The sequence below is a fragment of the Hypanus sabinus genome, chromosome 5 (assembly GCF_030144855.1).
Source record: "Hypanus sabinus isolate sHypSab1 chromosome 5, sHypSab1.hap1, whole genome shotgun sequence".
In the NCBI taxonomy this organism is placed as follows: Eukaryota; Metazoa; Chordata; class Chondrichthyes; order Myliobatiformes; family Dasyatidae; genus Hypanus; species Hypanus sabinus.
Genome location: NC_082710.1, coordinates 69101140 through 69120986, shown reverse-complemented (window position 1 = coordinate 69120986; position 19847 = coordinate 69101140). Strand labels below are relative to the sequence as shown.

The 19847-nt window shown below is 40.9% G+C and overlaps 1 protein-coding gene across 1 annotated transcript in view; it reads left to right on the top strand.

The window, feature by feature from the left end:
- The first annotated feature begins 590 nt into the window (after window positions 1-590).
- Window positions 591-19847, top strand: part of cenpe (centromere protein E) — a 151473-nt gene continuing 132216 nt past the window's right edge. The window contains exons 1-8 of the mRNA XM_059970108.1: window positions 591-756; window positions 4756-4859; window positions 7296-7385; window positions 9416-9534; window positions 10011-10127; window positions 10369-10450; window positions 11742-11809; window positions 13216-13266. Of these exons, the coding sequence (XP_059826091.1) occupies window positions 659-756; window positions 4756-4859; window positions 7296-7385; window positions 9416-9534; window positions 10011-10127; window positions 10369-10450; window positions 11742-11809; window positions 13216-13266 (729 nt within the window). The 5' untranslated portion in view covers window positions 591-658. The remainder of the gene's footprint in view (window positions 757-4755; window positions 4860-7295; window positions 7386-9415; window positions 9535-10010; window positions 10128-10368; window positions 10451-11741; window positions 11810-13215; window positions 13267-19847) is intronic.

The window sequence follows — 19847 nt, the reverse complement described above, 5'->3', positions numbered from 1 at the left end:
CGGTCCCGGTCCCGCTGCCGGGAGGCCCCAGACCCAGACCCAGACCCGAACCCGGTCCCGGTCCCGCTGCCGGGAGGCCCCAGACCCAGACCCGAACCCGGTCCCGCTGCCGGGAGGCCCCAGACCCAGACCCAGACCCGAACCCGGTCCCGGTCCCGCTGCCGGGAGGCCCCAGACCCGAACCCGGTCCCGCTGCCGGGAGGCCCCAGACCCAAACCCGGTCCCGCTGCCGGGAGGCCCCAGACCCAAATCCGGTCCCGGTCCCGCTGCCGGGAGGCCCCAGACCCGAACCCGGTCCCGGTCCCGCTGCCGGGAGGCCCCAGACCCGAACCCGGTCCCGGTCCCGCTGCCGGGAGGCCCCAGACCCGAACCCGGTCCCGGTCCCGCTGCCGGGAGGCCCCAGACCCGAACCCGGTCCCGGTCCCGCTGCCGGGAGGCCCCAGACCCGAACCCGGTCCCGGTCCCGCTGCCGGGAGGCCCCAGACCCGAACCCGGTCCCGGTCCCGCTGCCGGGAGGCCCCAGACCCGAACCCGGTCCCGCTGCCGGGAGGCCCCAGACCCGAACCCGGTCCCGGTCCCGCTGCCGGGAGGCCCCAGACCCGAATCCTGCCTGGAGAGCTGGGAGGCTAACGGTTTGGCCCCGAACCCGAGGAGCGATATGGATAAAAGGCAGGAAAGCGCGGGTGTGAAGTGCACTGGAATGGCGGAGGAGAGTGCGGTGCAAGTGTGTGTCCGGCTGAGACCTCCCAACGCCAGGTGAGTAGGATCTTATTTAACACTGAGAAATAGCGCTGATGCCGAGCCTTGAAAACGGGGGCTCGGTTCAAATAAAGCCGAGAGGTGCTGGAATTCCAGAACAACGCACACAATGCTGGAGGAAACAGGTCGGGCAGCACCCAACAATCAACGTGTGACTCCGGATTCCTGACTGGAAAGGAATGGGGTCAGCCTAATAAGAAAGCTGGGGAGGGGGAGGAGTACTGGTGAGGGGTAATTGAATGGGCGGGGAGAGGGAGGTGATAGGTGGGAAAAGTTTAGGGCTGACGAAGATGGAATCTGATAGAGGAGGAGAGTGGACTGGGGAGAAAAGGAAGGTGGAGGTAATATTGGGCGAAGAAATCAAAAGGAGAGGGGAATAAATTACCAGATTAGAGAAACCACTGTTCATGCCAACAAGCTGGAAACTATGAAGATGGAATATGAGGTGTTCCTACAATCTGAGAGTGATCTCATTGTGGTGGTGAAGGAGGGCATGGATTGACATGTCAGATTTGAAAGAATTAAAATGGGTGACCACCTGACAATCCTGCCTGTTGAGGCGGACAGAGCAAAAGTGCTCAAAGAAGCCACCTGCTAATCTATGTCAGTTTTCACTGATGTAGAGGAGGCTGCATTGCAAAGATGGGATATAGACGTGAAGGATTGCCTCACCTGGAAAGACATTTTGGGGCCCTGAATGTTGGTGAGTGAGAAGGTGTAGTACTTGTTCTGCTTGCAGGAATAAGTGCAAGGATGGAGGTCAGCCTGAGTAGCCTCTAGGACTTTGAAGCAAGGGGAGCAGAGAACAGGATCGTGAAAGTAAGGGATAAATGGGGTGAGGGTACAGAATGAAAGGATGGCTTGGGAGCAGGGAAAAAAATACAAAGGTTGAACCCAAAACAGGATGATAGAAACACTCAGGACACTCCTTTGATAGAGAAACAACCAGTTGCTGTTTCCTTGAGTTAATGCTCAGATTTTGCATAGCGTTGTTTGTGTTGATTCTCGATCCCATGCAATTTTCTGTTTCGAACATTGTGAAGGATGACTTTAGTCACTTTGTCTGGGTACCTTTAGTTGAACAGCTCTTGCACCACCTGTCCTTCATAGAACACTTGATCCAAAGCACTTTTGGTGACAAGTCATTTAGTTGATAGATTGCCCAAAATGACATTGGAGTCCTGCAGGAAAAAGGGTGAATTCTGTGACATTATTCCCCAAGAGGATTGTCAAAGTCATTTGGCAGAATGCCTGATCAAAGCTTCAAAACAACCACTAAGACTTTGAGAGGCCTTCAGTCAGTTCTATCCTGCATGTTTTCCATGCTAGCCACACCATATTTTCCATTGTGACAACAGGACAGGAAATGAGATTGACTATCACAAGAAGCAACAGCTATTGGAAATTATTAATATAGCGAAAACAGCAAAAAAGCTCCGAGCAAGATGTGATTGCTGACATGCTACTTCAGAAAGGGTCATTAAAGATAGAGGACTATGTACAAAGGGGCAAGATAAAGTTTGGTACAGCCCGTCCAATGGCTCTGGAATGTCAGAATTTGGGGTTCTCCTACCATTGCACATTAATTAGTTAAGATCTGTGTTAAACTTTCCATGAACTTGGACAGCACAGTGGCCGGTTTGTAAAGCCACTGCCACCGTTCCAGCAACCTGGGTGCCATCCTGACTTTGTGTGCTGACTGGGAGTTTCTCACTGTGACCATGTGTGCTTCCTTTGGATGTTCAGGCTGCCAATTTCTTTTCATAGACTGTAATTAAACAAAATCACTGCCTAGTGTAAATAATTGCATCCTGCAAATCTTCATTTTCATTGTATTGTTTAAGATGATTGTTGATACCTTAAAATTCTTCATAGTTCTTAATTCGATGAAGTAGTGAAATTGTTTCATTTTCACTCCTGAATATTTCTGGCATCTCCAAGCCTGAATGTTTGGAATTGCAGTGAGCAATTCTGAGTAGCCTCACTCTTTATTTCTCACCAACTATCAGTGACAAAAATCACTTTTTTTAACACAAGCGTGTGCTATTTTAAAAACTGTTCTCTCTGAGCACAGTGTAGGACTAACCGCCATACAAGTGCGCGTGACTGACACCAGTTAGAATCCATTCAAGGATAGTCTCCTCACCCAATTAAGCGGCATAGTGTCCCAAATAAAGGGAATCCCCCAACTTTTGCTTTAGATGTTTCCTTTTAACCTGCAAAGACCACCATTTTTGTAATAGTTTTTTACATTTATTTCTTCATGAAATGCCTCTGGATGCTTTGTGTTTATTTCTCTAATATATAGATAATTATTGATATTTGAATAGAGTCTATCACAGATTGTGTTACAAAGTTCTGTATAAATTAAGTTTTCTTCAGTTGCTTTTCTGTCCAGGCCTGATTTTTCGGTCATGCCATTTCCCACTATTGCCCCATGACATAGACTCTTTTCCTTTCCTGCCAATTCCAAAAATTTCATTCCCCATGGATTTCTTCATCCAGCATCATCCTAATAACCATCAATGGTCTAGTTAACCAAACCCCTGAACTTGCAACATTACAGTCATATTTATTATTCATTAGCCTGAACAAATGAATGCTCTCGGCCTGAAACATTGCTATATATTCCTCTCTATAGATTCTGACTGACCTGTTTTGTATGTGTTGCTCTGTTGAATTTCTTGCATATAAAGATACTGCTATTCTTTAGCTTTGCTCAATTAGAATCTAGAATCTCAAATTTTGGGATTGAGAATTTCAAGTTGTCCATGAATCAGCCTATTCTTGGCCCATGGAAGTTATTGCTATTGCTTGATTTTACTTTCTACTTACATGGTATGAAAGTAAGAAGTCAATGGACAAATAAAGGGGTAAGCTAAAATCCTTTACCATCCTTAGTTGATACTGTACATTTTTACTAAAAGACACCACCACTTCCTTCCAATATTTTTGTATTCCAATATTGTCAAAATGTTATCACTCTTAGATAAAGGTGCTGTTTTTTCTTTGCATAGCAATAAGTTATTAGGATAATGGCACTCTGGGTTGAGGAGGGCAATGTGATTACCCACTCTACAAAAGAAGGTCCTTCTAGGGTTATGCTGTCTGGAACTTGCCCAGTAGAAGTGTAATTTTATAGCTGAATATTCCTGATCGATCTGGTTAACGATGATGGAAAGAAATGTTTCTCAGCAGATGGCCTTGGATGACTTAATCCCTATTTTCTCTTATTAGGTTTGATGCCTTAGTTAATGTAAATCTGATCATTCTTATGAAATGTAGAATGCAAGTAATAATACTTTATTAAGCCCGAGTGGAAACTCTTTCTATAGAGCAGCATTATTTAAAAACACATTTAGCAGTGTACAAACTTGACTATTAATAAAGTACAGAATAATATACCCAATAATAATTTACCAATGTGCAATAATAGTGTACAAAATAATAAAACAGACCATTGTATGTCGATGTGTGCTCTCCTGTTGCATAGAGATAAACTGTTGCATCTGCTTATTGCACTTGGCAAGAAAGATTTTCTGTAATGATCCGTGTGACAGTGCAGATGATTGAGTCTGTTTGAAAGGGTGATCCATTGCTTATTCAGTAGGTCATGGAGAGGATGTGCCAGATTGTTCATAACGGATAGCAGTTTGTATAGTGACCTCCTCTCCACCATTGACTCAAAGTTATCCAGGTTGTAGCCAAGGAAAGATCCAGCCTTTTTGGTGAGTTTATTTAGTCTTTTTACATCACCAGCACCGATACTGCTCTCCCAACATAAAGTCCAGGTGTGATAACAGTGGAAGACGACTGGACAAAGAGATAAGTGGTAGAAAGAGAAGTTTGAATTTTATCTACAGGTTACCACTGTAGGAGATTTTTAACAATGAGATGTCCTCTTGTTAATATTCACTGTATGAATTGTATTTCTTTACTGGACTAGTAATGATGATCAAGTCTTCCTACAATCTTAAGACTCTTATCTTCCATCAGAGAGAAATCTTTACAAGGAGGATCTGGTACACACCCAGAAGTTCATTGGAAAACTGAGAACCAAACTATTTCCCAGATTAATGGGGGCAAATCATTCAGTTTTGGTAAGTTCCTGAGATAATTTTGTTTTTTAAGGGAGCAGTAGCTTGCTAGCTCTTAACTCAGTAATTTTCTGATTAGTGAATCTAAACACAGGAGATGCTGTTGGTAGACAGCAAAGAGTGTCAGTTTAACTACAAAAGAAATTGCACTTTCAGTGCAAAACATGAAGATTATTCAACAGTAATGCAGGAAATGTTTCTCTAATTTCATGCTAGTGCATTATCAGACTAAAATAAGACCATTGAATTGGATAATGACATTATTGGGGAGTGATGTGCTAATAACACTAGTCATAGAATCCTACAGCACAGAAACGCCCTTTGGCACATCTGGTCCATGCAGAACCGTTAACCTGCCTAATCCTGTCCACAAATTTATCTAAGTTTCTCTTAAATCTTGAAATTGAACTCGCACCTACCACTTGCACTGTCAGATTGTTCCACACTCTCATCACCCTCTGAAGACTTGCTCCCCTAAACATTTCACTTTTCACCCTTAATCCATGAGTTCTAGTTGTAGTCTCACACAACTTTAGTGGAAGATTTCATGGAGGTATACAAAATTATGAGGGATGTAGATTTACCCTAGCAGCATACCTCCATGAAATCTCCCCTCAATCTTATATATTCTAGGGAATAAATTCAAGCTGTTCCTAAAACTCAGGTTCTCAAGTCCCAGCAACATCCTTGTAAATTTTCTCTGCATTCTTTCAGTCTTATTTACATTTTTCCTGTAGGTAGATGACCAGAATGCACATGATACTCCAAATTAGGCCTCACCAATGTCTTATACAATTTCAACATGCCATCCCAACTCCTGTACTCAATACATTGATTTATGAAGGCCAATATGTCAGAAGTTTTCTTTACCACCCTAACTACCCTTGACACCGCTTTCAATGAATTATGGACCTGTATTCCAGATTGCTCTGTCTACCACACTCCTCACTGAGTAATACACCCTGGATGGTCCTTCAAAAGTGCAATATCTTTCACGTGTCTGCATTAAATTCCATCTGCCATTTTTCAGCCCATTTTTCCAGTCAGTCAGATCCCACTGCAGTTCCTGCCCTCATCAACTTTCTGGGTAGCTTCCTCAAAACTCTACAAGTTTGGTTAGACACCACAATTTTGGTTAGACACTATCTACCACACAAAAAAGTAATGTTGGATTATTCCTAATCAGTCACTGTCCAACCAAATACGTATCTATCCGGTACCTTAGAATATCTTCCAATAACTTCCGCTACTGACATTGGGCTCACTGGCCTATAATTTCCCAGCTTATTCTCAGAGCTTTTCTTAAACAATGGAGCAACAGTAGCTATCATCCACCTCCTCACCTGTGGCTAAAGGGATTTTAAAGATCTCTGGGGTTCCTGGAATTTCTGCACTAGCCTCCCACAGATTCCAAGGAAACTCCTTGTGAGGTGCCTAGGATTTATCCACCCTAATATCCGTCAAGGCAATAAATACTTTTTCCTCTGTAATCTGTTTTTGCTTCACTTCCATAGACTCTATCTGTCTCCTGAGTGAATGCAGATGCAATCTCGATCTCCCCCATCTTTTTCGGTTCTGTGATTAGATTACTATTTTGATCTCTCAGAGAACTAATTTTGTCCCTTGCTATCCTTTTGCTCTTAATATATCTTGGGATTCTCTTTCACCTTGTCTGCTAGAGTAATTTTGTGCTGCCTTTTTGCCCTCCTTATTTTCTCCTTAAGCTTTCTTTTGCACTACTTGTACTGCAAGTACCTCATTTGTTCCTACATGCCTAAAACTATTATGCACCTCCTTCCTTTTTCGTAACCAGGATCTTAATATCTCTTGAAAACCGAAGTCCCCTAAGCCTGTTATCTTTGCCTTTTATTCTGACAGGAATATTTCCTCTCAATTTCACTTTTGAAGGCCTTCCACCTGCCAGGTATACCTTTGCCAGAAAACATCTGTCCCCATCCACACTTGCCAGATCCTTTCTGATACAATCACAATTGGCCTTTGTCCAAGTTAGAATCTCAACCCGAGGACCAGACCTATCCTTTTCTGGAATTACCTAGAAACTAATGGCATTATGATCACTAGATGCAGTGTTCTCCTACATAAATTTCTGTCAGTTGCCCTGTCTCATTCTCTAAAAGAATATCTAGTATTGCACACTCTCTCATTTAGTCCTTTAGCAAATTGTAGAGATTGCAGACTATATGAGAGTCCCAATCAATATGTGGAGAAATTAAAATCACCTATTGCCACAATTTTACGTTTCTTGCAACAGATCTCTCTACGAATTTGCTCCTCTAAGTCCTGTGGACTGTTGGTGTAATAGTAGTAATAAATTGGCAGTGATAGATTACTTAGTTAGCTGACTTTGTCTGTGAGATGTAATGGAATTAGAAAATTTTTGCTGATTAATAATTTTTTTGCTGAACAATTATTTTCCAGACCGTGTATTCCATGAAAATGAGACAACACAAACTATTTATACTGAAGTTGCACATTCTATAGTGTGCTCTATAACTGAAGGCTATAATGGTAAGTCTAATAAACATTCTAATGTTCAACCTACAGTCTGTTATTACTTGACTTCTACCCCTTCGTGGTTATAATTTTATCATTAGTTTTGAGGCTGGACTCTAACCACTTGTTTCAGTTTTTGGATAAGATGTCTGGAATTTTGATGAAACATAATGACAACTCAAATCCTCAATTTGCTGAGATGAGGGGGAATCTTGTTAATAGATTTGATGCAATCATTTACATTATAACATACTTCTATTGTGTAGGATATTTAAAGCATTTTCAAAAAAACTTAGGAGCATTAAGCTGAAATCGCTGGAATAAAGTTCAGAACTGTAAATTTGTTTACAAAGTACCATACTATATGCAACCTTGAGGCTGAAGTCCTGGCAGTGGAAAGAAAACCACGGGTACAAGGTATTGGAAGAAAAAACAATCTTTGGTATGATATTGACGTTCATAAGTTGTTTTTGTTCACCTTTTCACCATTTCCTTGGATCTTTTGTTTAGTGAACTGTTCAAATAAGGAAAACTGATAACATTTAAAATGAGACTTCCACAGCTCCTGATGACCCTGTGCTTTCAGTCTTTGAGGCCAACATGAGAGGACGGTGAACCCACGGAAAGTATCCAGTCCAGGGGGTACCTGGCTGAATATTTAAGACTTGTGCTGATCAACTGGCTGAAATGTTCACCAATATCTTTAACCTCTCACCGGCAGTCTGAGGTCCCAGCCTGCTTTCGGCAGGCTTTAATTATATCAGGGACTAAGGAAAGCATGGTAACCTGCCTTGACTTATTGCCCAGTCCAATGTGATGAAGTGCTTTGAGGGGACGGTGAAAAATATTAACTCCTGTCCTAGAAGCAATTTGGATCCAGTCCAATCTGCCTAGCGTCACAACAGCTCAATAGCAGATACCATTTTATTGGCTCTTCATTCAATCCTGCAACACCTGGACAGTGAAGATGCACACACTAGGAAGCTCTTCATTAACTACAGTTGGACATTCAATACCCTCAAAGGTAGTGAGCTTCAAGTCCTGGGCCTCAATGAATTTTCTAATTCCTCACTTGCAGACCCCAGTCAGTTCAGATTGGCAGCAACATCCTCTTCACAATCTTCCTCAGCACATGTGTACCACAAGGCTGTGTGCTTAGCTCCCTGCTCTGTTCACTATATATTTGTGACAGAAGCTAAGTACAGCTCCAATGCTGATAACACCACTGTCATTGGCTGTATCAAGGGTGGCAATGAATCAGCATATAGGAGGGAGATTGACAGTGTCACAACAATAACCCCTCAGTATATATCAGCAAGGAGATGATTATTGATCAGGAGGAGGAAATCTGAGGTCATTAAGCCAGTCCTCATTAGGGAGTCAGGTGCGGAGGGCTCAGTAACTTTAAATTCCTTGCTGCTATCATTTCAGAGGAACATCCTACAAAAGGTAGTGGATATAGCCCAGCCCATTTGAGCATGGCTAATTGGAGAGCTGTTGCGGGAAAGTGGTGTCCATCATCAAGGACCTCTACCATCAAGGCCATATCCTTCTTGCTGCTGCCATCAGAAAGTAGTTACTGGAGCCTCAGGACCTGGACCACCAGGTTCAGGAACAGTTTTTACTCAACCATCAGACTCTTGAACAAGAAGGGATAATTTCGTTCAAACTTCACTCGCCCCATCATGGAACTGTTTTCATTGAACTGGATTTACTTTCATGCACTCTTCATCTCATGTTTTCTGTATTTATTGCTTATTTAATATTTTTTTTCTTTTTGTATTTGCACAGTTTGTTGTCATCTGGACATTGGTTGTTGCTCAACCCGTGGCTGTAGTCTTTCATTGATTCTATTGTTTTCCTTATTTTCTGAAAATGCCTGCAAGAACATGAAACTCAGGGTTGCATATGGTGAAGTATATGTACTTTGATAATAAATTTACTTTGAACATTGAGACTGAAATAGGTTAAGGTGCAAAGTGGTAATCATTGTAGAAGATGGGTTTGATGCTACTTTTAAATATTGTCTGCGTTTTGTTTATCAGGCACTATTTTTGCATATGGACAGACTTCATCTGGAAAGACTTATACAATGATGGGAAATGCAAATACTCCTGGTCTTATTCCTTTGGCAATCCGTAATTTATTCAAAGTTATTAATGATGTAAGTAACATTGTGCTTTTAAATGCTGACAGATGAGAATTTATTGTTTGTATTTTAAAATTATAATTTAAGGATTGCAGAAGACTTCACTGATTATGTACTATTATGCCTTGTACTTTTGTAATGGATTTGCTTGAATATCCTATGTTTATAACTCTCAAGTATTTAGATTTAATGCTCTTGTTTCTTTGCCAGTTGCAGAAGTATTTTCAATTTTCAAAAACTTTCTGTGCATAGCACAGACTGGCTGCCAATTCTGTATAATATGACTACAATTTACAGCACTGATCTGTAACGTCCAGATTTAAATTAAAAAAAGAAAGTTGATTAGCTAGAATCCCAGGAAGATTTGTAACAAATTGCTTCACTATTTCCAATTTTCCTATTTGTTACTTTGCTTCTTGTGCATTGAGGAACTGAATGTTTTTCTTTTCACAGCTGACCTGCACTACTAATTTGTTTTTTTTAAATCTTAGATGCAAAACAGAGAATTTCTGTTGCGTGTCTCTTACCTAGAAATTTATAATGAGTCTGTATCAGATTTACTTAGTGATTCAAAAGGAAAACCTCTGGAAATTAGGGAAGATATGGAAGTAAGTACATCTCATTGCAATTTTATGTGCTGCTTGTAAATCTACCAGTATTCACTTTTATTTGCACATTGAGCATTCCATGCAAAAGCTTGCACATAAATTTCCTCATTTCAGTTGGAGACCTGAGAAGCTTTGTGTAACTGTTATGAAAATTTTATTATCTTGATTATGAATTATATCTTATAAATGAAATAACATTAAGTCTCTTTCTCATGTCAATTTTCAAATGCTTATTTTTCAGAGAACCATTTATGTTGCTGAGCTAATTGAAGAAGTTGCTGTATCATTTGAGGATGTAATGAAGTGGGTCAAAAAAGGGGAAAGTAAGTTTAAAGTTGTAATTACACTTTTGTGTAGTTAAACTTCATGTGTATATGTGGTTGTAAATTTAATCTAACGTGTGCTTGAGCTCGTCTATCTGTCAGGTGCATAATCCTACTTTACACCACCAAGGTAATACTGAATGATCTAATACTGGTCCTTTAGGTGGGATGTTACATTGATATTACATTTATCTATCTGGGTGCAAGTAAGGACTCTCATCATTCCATTCAAAGAAAAAGAAGCTTATGGTTAATACATCTCCCTTAAATGAATGACACCAAGATGCACGTTAACTGTATAATTAATTTGTAATGATACTATGCTATTTGCAGATAAATTGTTTGTACAGAAATGACAAAACTATGCATTAGTTCCAAACTTCTGCTCAGATACCATTTCTTAGGTATGATTTGCTTTGGTTTTTGCTCAACTGAAAGAGATCTGAATTATCACAAGTGTTCATTGTTGGACAAATGTTGGCCTGCAAGTGGAGATTCCCGATTCATCAAATAACACTATTGAATATTTCTACCTACCCAAAGGGTTGTAGTAAAGCAGAACAGGCTTTAGTTACCTTCAAAGCTCAGACTAAATGGTTGTCACAATTATCTATAGCTAATGCAGCCTGCATATTGCAAATAACATTCACTCGTCTGTTAATCGCACAATAACCAACTCATGTTATGGCAGAACAACCTGTTATTCCATTTTAAACTATGCAAATTTAATTGTTGAATCCAAAATTGTTCCCTGCGTAGGCTTGTTCTAATATTTTATGTTTTAGATGTGTTTGAAGCATATACTCGAGTATTTGAAAATAATACTTGGAAATTATATCCTCTACAATATAGCTTCTATTTGACTTTTTTTCTTGTGGAATCAATTATGTTTGGACTAAAAGTTGTTTCATTTTCTGTCAGTCCTTCAAATTCTGTGTTGAGATGTTCCAAAAATACAGAACTCAATCCAATGTTCTTATTCATTGTCATATTGTACTGTGCTGTAGTGTTCTTGTTTTTGATGTTTCTTTTCAATGATATTTCCTACATTTACTAAATCTTTTACTCCAACTATTTTTGTGTTGCATTTAAGCTGTTTTAATTCACTATGAAAGATTTCTATGCTCATGACATTAACAAATACTGTGCATATTGCTATGATCTATTTGAAAAGAGAATCATTTGGGGGGGAAAAAGCAACATTTTTAATAGCTAGTTGCAATATTGTGAATTGATATTCTATTTCCAATGGAAATGTTTTGTCAATTTTAAAATTTTCTTTTCTTTGTAGGAAACAGGCATTATGGGGAAACAAAGATGAATGAACGTAGTAGCCGATCACATACAATTTTTAGAGTGGTAAGATAATATTATCTATAATCTAGATTTGTTGGTTCAGTTGTGGAAAAGAATATGCATTGTAAGTCAGAGTTCTATTGATTATTGAAATCCATTTGAAATGTGATTGTAACTCTAAAGTAGGACATGTCTGAAGCTGAATGGTGCAAATCAAATTCAATAAAATGATCACTGATTTTATATTCATAGTTCTATGAATGGCAGGTGGTCTACTAGAGCAAGATACAAATATCAACAATCTGGGATGTAAAAATAATTATGCTCTCTATTTTTAAGAACCTGAAACAAAAGGATTAGTTACGGCAATGTTTCAGTTGAAATATGCTGAAATGTTTACTTTTGAACGAATTAGAAAAGATGATTTAAATATTTGTAATGACTAACTAGAATTTCTCTGTCCATTTACTGCTGACCATGATACACTTTTCTATTGTTTCTGCTGTGTAGATGTGTTAATGTAATCATAAATAATATTTGACATAAACTGATTTGCTTATTGCTCTCTAGCAGGTAATCTGAATCTCACTTATTTCTCTAAATGCTCTAGAAGGTTTTAACACAGAATATATAGTTTTATTTTTTAATCTATAACTGTCTTGCGCAATTTAGCAGAACTTTATGTTGAGTGCATAGTAGTTTATGGTACTACTTTATGTTTATAGTACATAGTAGTTTATAGTAATTCCAAGTGAGCCATCCTTACATTTTGTCTCAGAAAAATTAGGGCACTTTGCTTCTATAGTAATAAAAAAATCCTACTTGTTTGTTATTCCTGACAAGATGGGAAGACAATACTATAAAATACAGAAGTGATTCAATGCTGGAAATATGATGCAATGAAAGTACTGCAAATGCCTTTGACTGGCAGCATCAATGAACCTTTTATTTTGATCTTGTGGTGTCCCAAAATTTTAGTGTTTTAGTATCAATTAGCATTGATAATTTGGATTGTTTTTTTTACTTGGGATAACCATCAAACTATGTTTCTGACTTGTTAGGAATGTATAGGTAGTCTAACTGAATTGATACAATTTATGCAACATCTTTCAATAATGGCCACTAATTTTAAACAGAGGCTTTCGAGGAAACCCTATCTTTTAAAAAGTACAACTTCTGTTAACTGAGAAACTATGCAATTGTTGCTAAGCCATGCTCATGTTCCAATGCCATGAATACGTTACAGGTGTATCCATTTTACTTGAAAGGAGAAATAATACAAATTAATACTAGATTTTCAGATAGATCTAAACATTCTGATTGAAGTGTTATTCTGCTGTGGAATTTTAGATATTCATACTGTCATAGAAGGGTCTGGAACCTTCTCTAAAAGACATTTGTATATAAGGATAAATTGAGGATTGGTTGTTTTTGAAGTGTTCTAATATAATGACAATCTTCCATTTCAGATTGTGGAAAGCAGGGATAAAGATAATGAAGCAGTTAAGGTTGCACATCTGGTGAGTTCTCCACCATTTTCTGAACTTAATAGCTCTGCATTTTGATTCAATTGTTTTTATATTCTGGTTTAACCAGAGATGTCATTTTCCTTTGGGCCAATATATTTCTGGTTAGAGCTAGCGTTCAGCAGACCACTCCATTCCACATGAAATCCAGCAATTGTGTCTGAAATCTGGGGTTGCTGGGCTTTCTTGCCATTACCTTCTATTATTAAGCCAACTCTAACTTGATTGCGAGGTTGGACATTATTTTCTGTTTTCATTTATAAATTGTATGTTACTGGTGCACTTTCTAAAATACTTATTTCCCTCATTTTCATTCTCAGATTCTTTAAAACTGATCTAAATGATGTCTTGAATGTCAGGGCTAAGTCCAGGAAGATCTGCCTTTCATCTTATTTAGTCCATATTAAAATTTTTTCATTAGCTGTTATCAGGTTGTTAAGATTGATTTTTGGAGTTCTTTTCCATCAAACTTGTAAAGCTAAAACATGAGTGTGTGACCCAGCAGAAAGTGTTGGTTGTTGTTTTCTGATAACAACAAGCCTGTGTGGGAGGAGTTTTACAGTGAAAAATCCGTTGCACTGTGACAGTTCCACTCACTTGGCCTCAAATCTTGGTCCAATGGTACGAAAAATCATCACGACTGGAGACTTGCTCGGCTGCAATGGATAACCAGAATGCCTTGTCTTGCGTTTTGCTCTCCATGAAGCATTGCAGCATCACCTTCTTGGACATTAGATCTTGTAGTTGATCTCATCCACCCAGGGTTTGATGTGTCAGGAGACAATTTGCTCACTGCAGTATATACACCTCCTGACTAGCTCTTTTAGTCATGGCCGCTAGCCTTATCTGTTTCTGTTCAAAACAGAGCAAGACTCGTCAATACTGAATGTCAGAGGTATAAATCACTTGTGGCAGTTAGACTCGTGTGTTATAGGGGACCTTTGCCGCTTTTGTCAGGGCATATTATAAGCCACTTATCAGCCCAGGCCTGAATGTTATCCTGGCCTTATAGACTATCTTAAGAATGAAAAAAAAACAATTGAGTGAAGTTGGAGATGAACTTGGATGAATGTGAGCTCTGACAGAGTTTGCAGGCCATCACTTCCTACAAGGCAAAACCTTTGATTCCCAGATGATCTCAATGTCTTTCATGCGCACTTTGAAAGGAAGGATAAAACTACATCTGTGCAAATCCCTACAACATCTGGTGACCATGTGATACCTGTCTCGGAGGCTGACGTCTGAACATGTTTCGAGACGGTGAGCCTCCTCAAGGTGTGAGGCCCTGATGGTGTACTTGGCAGGGCACTGAAAACCTGTGCCAACTAAGTGTTGAAGGATATCTTCAATCTCATACTAATGCTGTCAGGGTTTCAACCTGTTTCAAAAAGGCTTCAATCATATTGGTGTTCAAGATGAGCAGGGTGAGCTTCCTTAACAGCTATGCCCAGTTGCATTCATCTATGGTGATTAAGAGCTCTGAGGAGTTGATCACGGCTAGAATTAACTCCTGCCTAAGCAAGGACCTGGACTCTCTGCAATTTATACGCATAAGAAAGTTTGCAGATGCTGGAAAGCGCACACAAGATGCTGGAGGAACTCAGTAGGTAGCATCGATGGAAATGGATAAATAGTTTTCAAGATTGAAAAGGAAGGGGGAAGACACCAGAATAAAAAGGTGGGGGAAGGATAGCTCGAAGGTGATAGGTGAAGTCAGGTGGATTATAAAGATAAAGGGCTGGAGGACAAGGAATCTGATAGGGGAGCAGAGAGGACTATAGGAGGAAGGGATGCAGAATGGTGATAGGCAAGTGAGGAGAGTTAAGAGGCCAGAGTGGGAATAGAAGAAGAGGGGAGGGGGAGGGATTTTTTTTTACCGGAAGAAAACAATATTCATGCCATCAGGTTGACATAATATAATGTGTTGCTTCACTCTGAGGGTGAATATAGAGCAAAATTGCTGTCCCAGAGGGACATAAGGGGCTGCTGTATACTTGGTTGCAGCTCAATGGCTTATGATTCTCTGCAAAGGTAGGACAGCTGAGGCTTTTAAAGATAGATGACTTGGAGTATGCGTTATGATTAACTCATGGTGTATAACTGGTGGTTTTGTCTTTGTCCTGCTCACCTGATTTTGAACAAAACATTTAGCGATCAAATTGTCATCTATTTTATCTGCCAAGGAAATTTTCTGCCATCCTGGTAGCTGTGTACATTCCATGTCAGGCCAAAATCAAGCACACACTAGAGGAACTGAGCAACGTAATCAGGACCAGGAAGGTATGGTTGAGGGAGGTGGAGGGGTGCCGACAGGACTGCCTTGAGTGGACAATATTCAGGGATTCATCTTAGAGTCTGAATGAGTATTGCACATTTGTCACTGATTTCATCATGACTTGTGTGGATGAGTATGTGCCTTTGAGAACATACTGGATATACCCAAACCAAATGTTGTGGATGAACCAGGTAATTTACTCTGCTGAGGGCTAGATCCTGTGCCATTCAACACCGGTGATTAGAATCATACAAGAAATTCAACAGAAGGCTATTTTAAGTGGATAACAATTCTAGTCCAAGGCTGAATTGGATGCATGTCAGCTCTGGCAGGGTTCGTAGGAAGGTGGAGTGATGATGGCACTAAATGGTGACTCCTTTGCTTGCATCTTCGGCAGCAGCTCTATTTCCAGCTTTACTATTTTTATTTTCCCCTTTCAGGGTTCTTTTGAAGATCCTGAACTGGAGTCACACACTGTCTATGGTTCTTTGTGAATAGGAACCCGCTCTCAGGGTTTCATAACCGGCCGTTGTTGTTCGGCATGCCAAGGGCTTGGCCTAAGAGTCAGGCTCAGATTGGGATGCCTAGGATTTTGGGGCTCTGGAGACGGGTGGATTGAGGGTCAGTGTTATGACAGGAGACGGGGGGAGTCAGAATATCTGCAGTTGTGTGCCCAGATTTTTGGGCACAGAACTCAAGAAGCAACGTGGCGGACTTTTAACATCGTAAACCAGTGAGTTGTGTGTTATGTCTCTCTGCTTGCTGGGAAAATGGAGGCAGCTCTTTCTGCCTTACTGGGGAAGAGAGAGAGCCTGTGGTATGTCAAATACCGGGTGAGTTGTGAAGACTTTGTGGTAACTGCAAATCTGTGTTTTTGCTGTTGCTTATGCTTTTATGCTTGAGTCCTTGGTGGCAGGTGCCGGTGTTTTTTTTGCCGGTGGGGGGGGATAGGGGATTGTTGCTTGCTGTCACTTCTGTGCGGGGGGGGGGGGTGGTCTTTGGGGTTCTGACATTTGACTGTCGTTTGTTCTTTAGGGCACTTCTCCGTTTTCGGGGATGGTTGCAAAGGAAAAGCATTTAAAGATGTACATTGTATACATTTCTGACATTAAATTGTACCTTTGAAACCATTACTTCCTACAAAGCAAAAGCTTAACACCATGTATGGCAGTAATGCTTCACTCCCAGATGAGCTGAATGCTTTCTATTCATGCTTTGAAAGGGAGAACAAAATGACCCCTTTGCGAATCCCTGCCGCATCTGGTGACCCTGTGATCTGTCTTGGAGGCCAATGACAGAAAATCATTTAAGAGGGTCAACATTCATTCATAAGTGTCTGGCGTCTGGCCTGATGGTGTACCTGGTGAGGCTCTAAAACTTGTGCCAACTAAATGGCAGGAGTCTACAAGAGCATCTTCAATCTCGCTGCTGTGTTCAGAGCTACCCACCTGCTTCAGAAGAACAGCTGTCATACCAGCCCCTAAGAGTGAACTGCCTCAACAATGATCACCCTGTGGTACTTCAATCTTAAATATATCTAGCTCTATAGATGCTGGAATTCCAGAGGGACACAGACAATATGCTATAGGAACTCAATAAGCCTGTCAGCATCTATGGAAATGAATAAATGATCGACGGTTCGGGGTTACCTAGCTGGAATATGAGGTGTTGCTCCTCCACCCTGAGACTGGCCTCACGGCAAAAGTAAAGGCCATGGACTGACATGTCAGAATGGGGATAGTAATGAAACTATTTGGCCATTGGGATATTTTGCGCTTGGTGGTTGCAATGGATGCGCTTGGAAAAAGTAGTCCACCAATTTACGTCAGTCTCATTAATGCCGAGGAGGCCGCATCAGAAGCACTGGATACAAAAGACGATACCAAACAGATTCATAGGTGAAGTGTTGCCTCACCTTGGAGAATTGTTTGGGGCCTGAATGGAGGTGAGGGAGGAGGTAAATGGGTACACAAAAATACAACTGCAGATGCTGTGGATCAAAGAATACGTACATGATGCTGGAAGAACTCAGCAGGTCAGGCAGCATCCGTGAGAAAAGAGTAGCCAACGTTTCGGGCCGAGACTCTTCATCAGGAAGAGTCTGATGCTGCCTGACCTGCTGAGGTAAATGGGTAAGTGTATTTCTGTTGCTTGTAGGAATATGTACCTGGAGGGAGCTTAGTGGGACAAATTAGTTATCTTGAGGGATGAATGGACAAGGAAATCATTTAGAGAACAATCTTTATGGAAAGTTGTGGAGGTGTTGGACGTGGAGGCTCATGGGGTGGTAGGTGAGGAAAAGAGGAACTCTATCCCTGTCAAGGCGGAGGGAAGGTGTGGTGAACATGGATGTCTGGGAAATGGTGGATGTGTAGGTGAGAGCAGCATCAATGGTGGAAGAAGAGAAACCTGCTCTTTGAAAGAGCAAAGATGTCCTGGGAAAGAAAGCCTCATCCTGGGAACAGATGTGTCAGAGATGATGGAACTGAGAAGGGATTAGTAGTTTTACAGGAGATGAGTATAGTCAATATAACCGAGGGAATTGGTTGTTTTATTAAAAAATCGGTAGACAGCTAGTTGCCAGAGGGATTGAGAAAGGGGAGGAAGGTGTCAGAAATGGACCAAGTGAGTTTAAGGGCAGGTTGGAAGTTGGAGGCAATGCTGATGAAATTGATGTGCTCAGCATGGGTGCATGAAGTAGCACTAATGCAATTGTCAATGTAATGAAGGAAGAATTGGGGATTATACTAGTGAAGGTTTGAAACATGGACTGTTCTACAAAAGTTTGTACATCGCCAATAAAGATGCAAGCATAGCTGGGCCATTGAGGGTGCCCATGGTTATCCCTTGAATCTGAAGAAGTGGAAAGAGCCTAAAGAGAAATTGTTGAGAGTGAAGATTCAGATTTCCTGTGTTAAAGTGTCTTGAGAGGTCCTAAGCAAGGACCTAGACACACTTCAATTTGCTTATTGCCACAATAGGCCATAAGACAAAGGAGCAGAAGTCGGCCATTCGGCCCATCGAGTCTGCTCCGCCATTTCATCATGAGCTGATCCAATCTCCCCTTTGGTCCCATTCCCCCGCTTTCTCACCATAACCTTTGATGCCCTGACTACTCAGATACCTATCAATCTCTGCCTTAAATACACCCAATGACCCAGCCTCCACTGCTGCCCATGGCAACAAATTCCACAGATTCACCACCCTCTGGCTAAAAATTTTTTTTGCATCTCTGTTCTGAATGGGCGCCCTGCAATCCTCAAGTCATGTCCTCTCGTACTAGACTTTGCCATATCCACTCCGTCCATGCCTTTCAACATTTGAAATGTTTCTGAGGTCCCCCCTCATTCTAAACTCCAAGGAGTACAGTCCAAGAGCGGTCAGACGTTCCTCATATGTTAACCCTCTCATTCCTGGAACTATTCTAGTGAATTTTCTCTGAACCCTCTCCAATGGTCTACAACAGGTCTACAGCAGGTGCAATCTCATTGACTCTCCACTTAGCCTTCGATCACCTGGTAAATAGCAATACCTACATCAGGATGCTGTTTTGACTACAAGTTCAACACAGTTCTCATGCCCTCAGTTCTCATCAACAAGCTCCGAAGCCTGGGCTTCTGTAACTTCCTCTGAAACTGGATCCTTGACTTTCTCACTGAGAGACCAGTCTGTGCAGATTGGAAAGAACATCTCGCTGATAATCAACCCTGGCGCACCTTAAGGGTGTGTGCTTAGCCCCCTGCTCTACTCTATCAACACCCACAGTTGTGTGGCTGGGCTCAGCTCAAACGCCATCTATAAATTTCTTATTATAATTTACAGTGTATTTTATGTATTGCCTTGTTATTTTGCCGTTTAAAAAAACAAATTTCTTGACATATGCCAGTGATAAACCTGATTCTGATTCACTCAGGCACAGACTGCTTTATTTTCTGAGTAACTGTGAGGTGATTGAGGATTATGCAGCCATCAGCATGTACTTCCATGCTCTCTTAATCTGGGAAGGAAGGTTATTAATAGTGTTTCCTGATCATAAGGGGGCCTGGCACACTGAATTGAGGTGCAGTAATACTTTGTACATAATCACCATAAGACATGGAGTAGAACTAGGCCACTCGGCCTGTCGAGCTTGCTCTGCCATTCCATCATAGCAGCTTTATTATACCTCTCATCCCCATTCTCCTGCCTTCTCCCTGTAACCTCTGACAGCTTGACTAACCAAGAACCTATCAATCTCTGCTTTAAATATACTCAGTAAATTTTCTTTCACAGCTGCCCATGGCAATGAATTCCACAGATT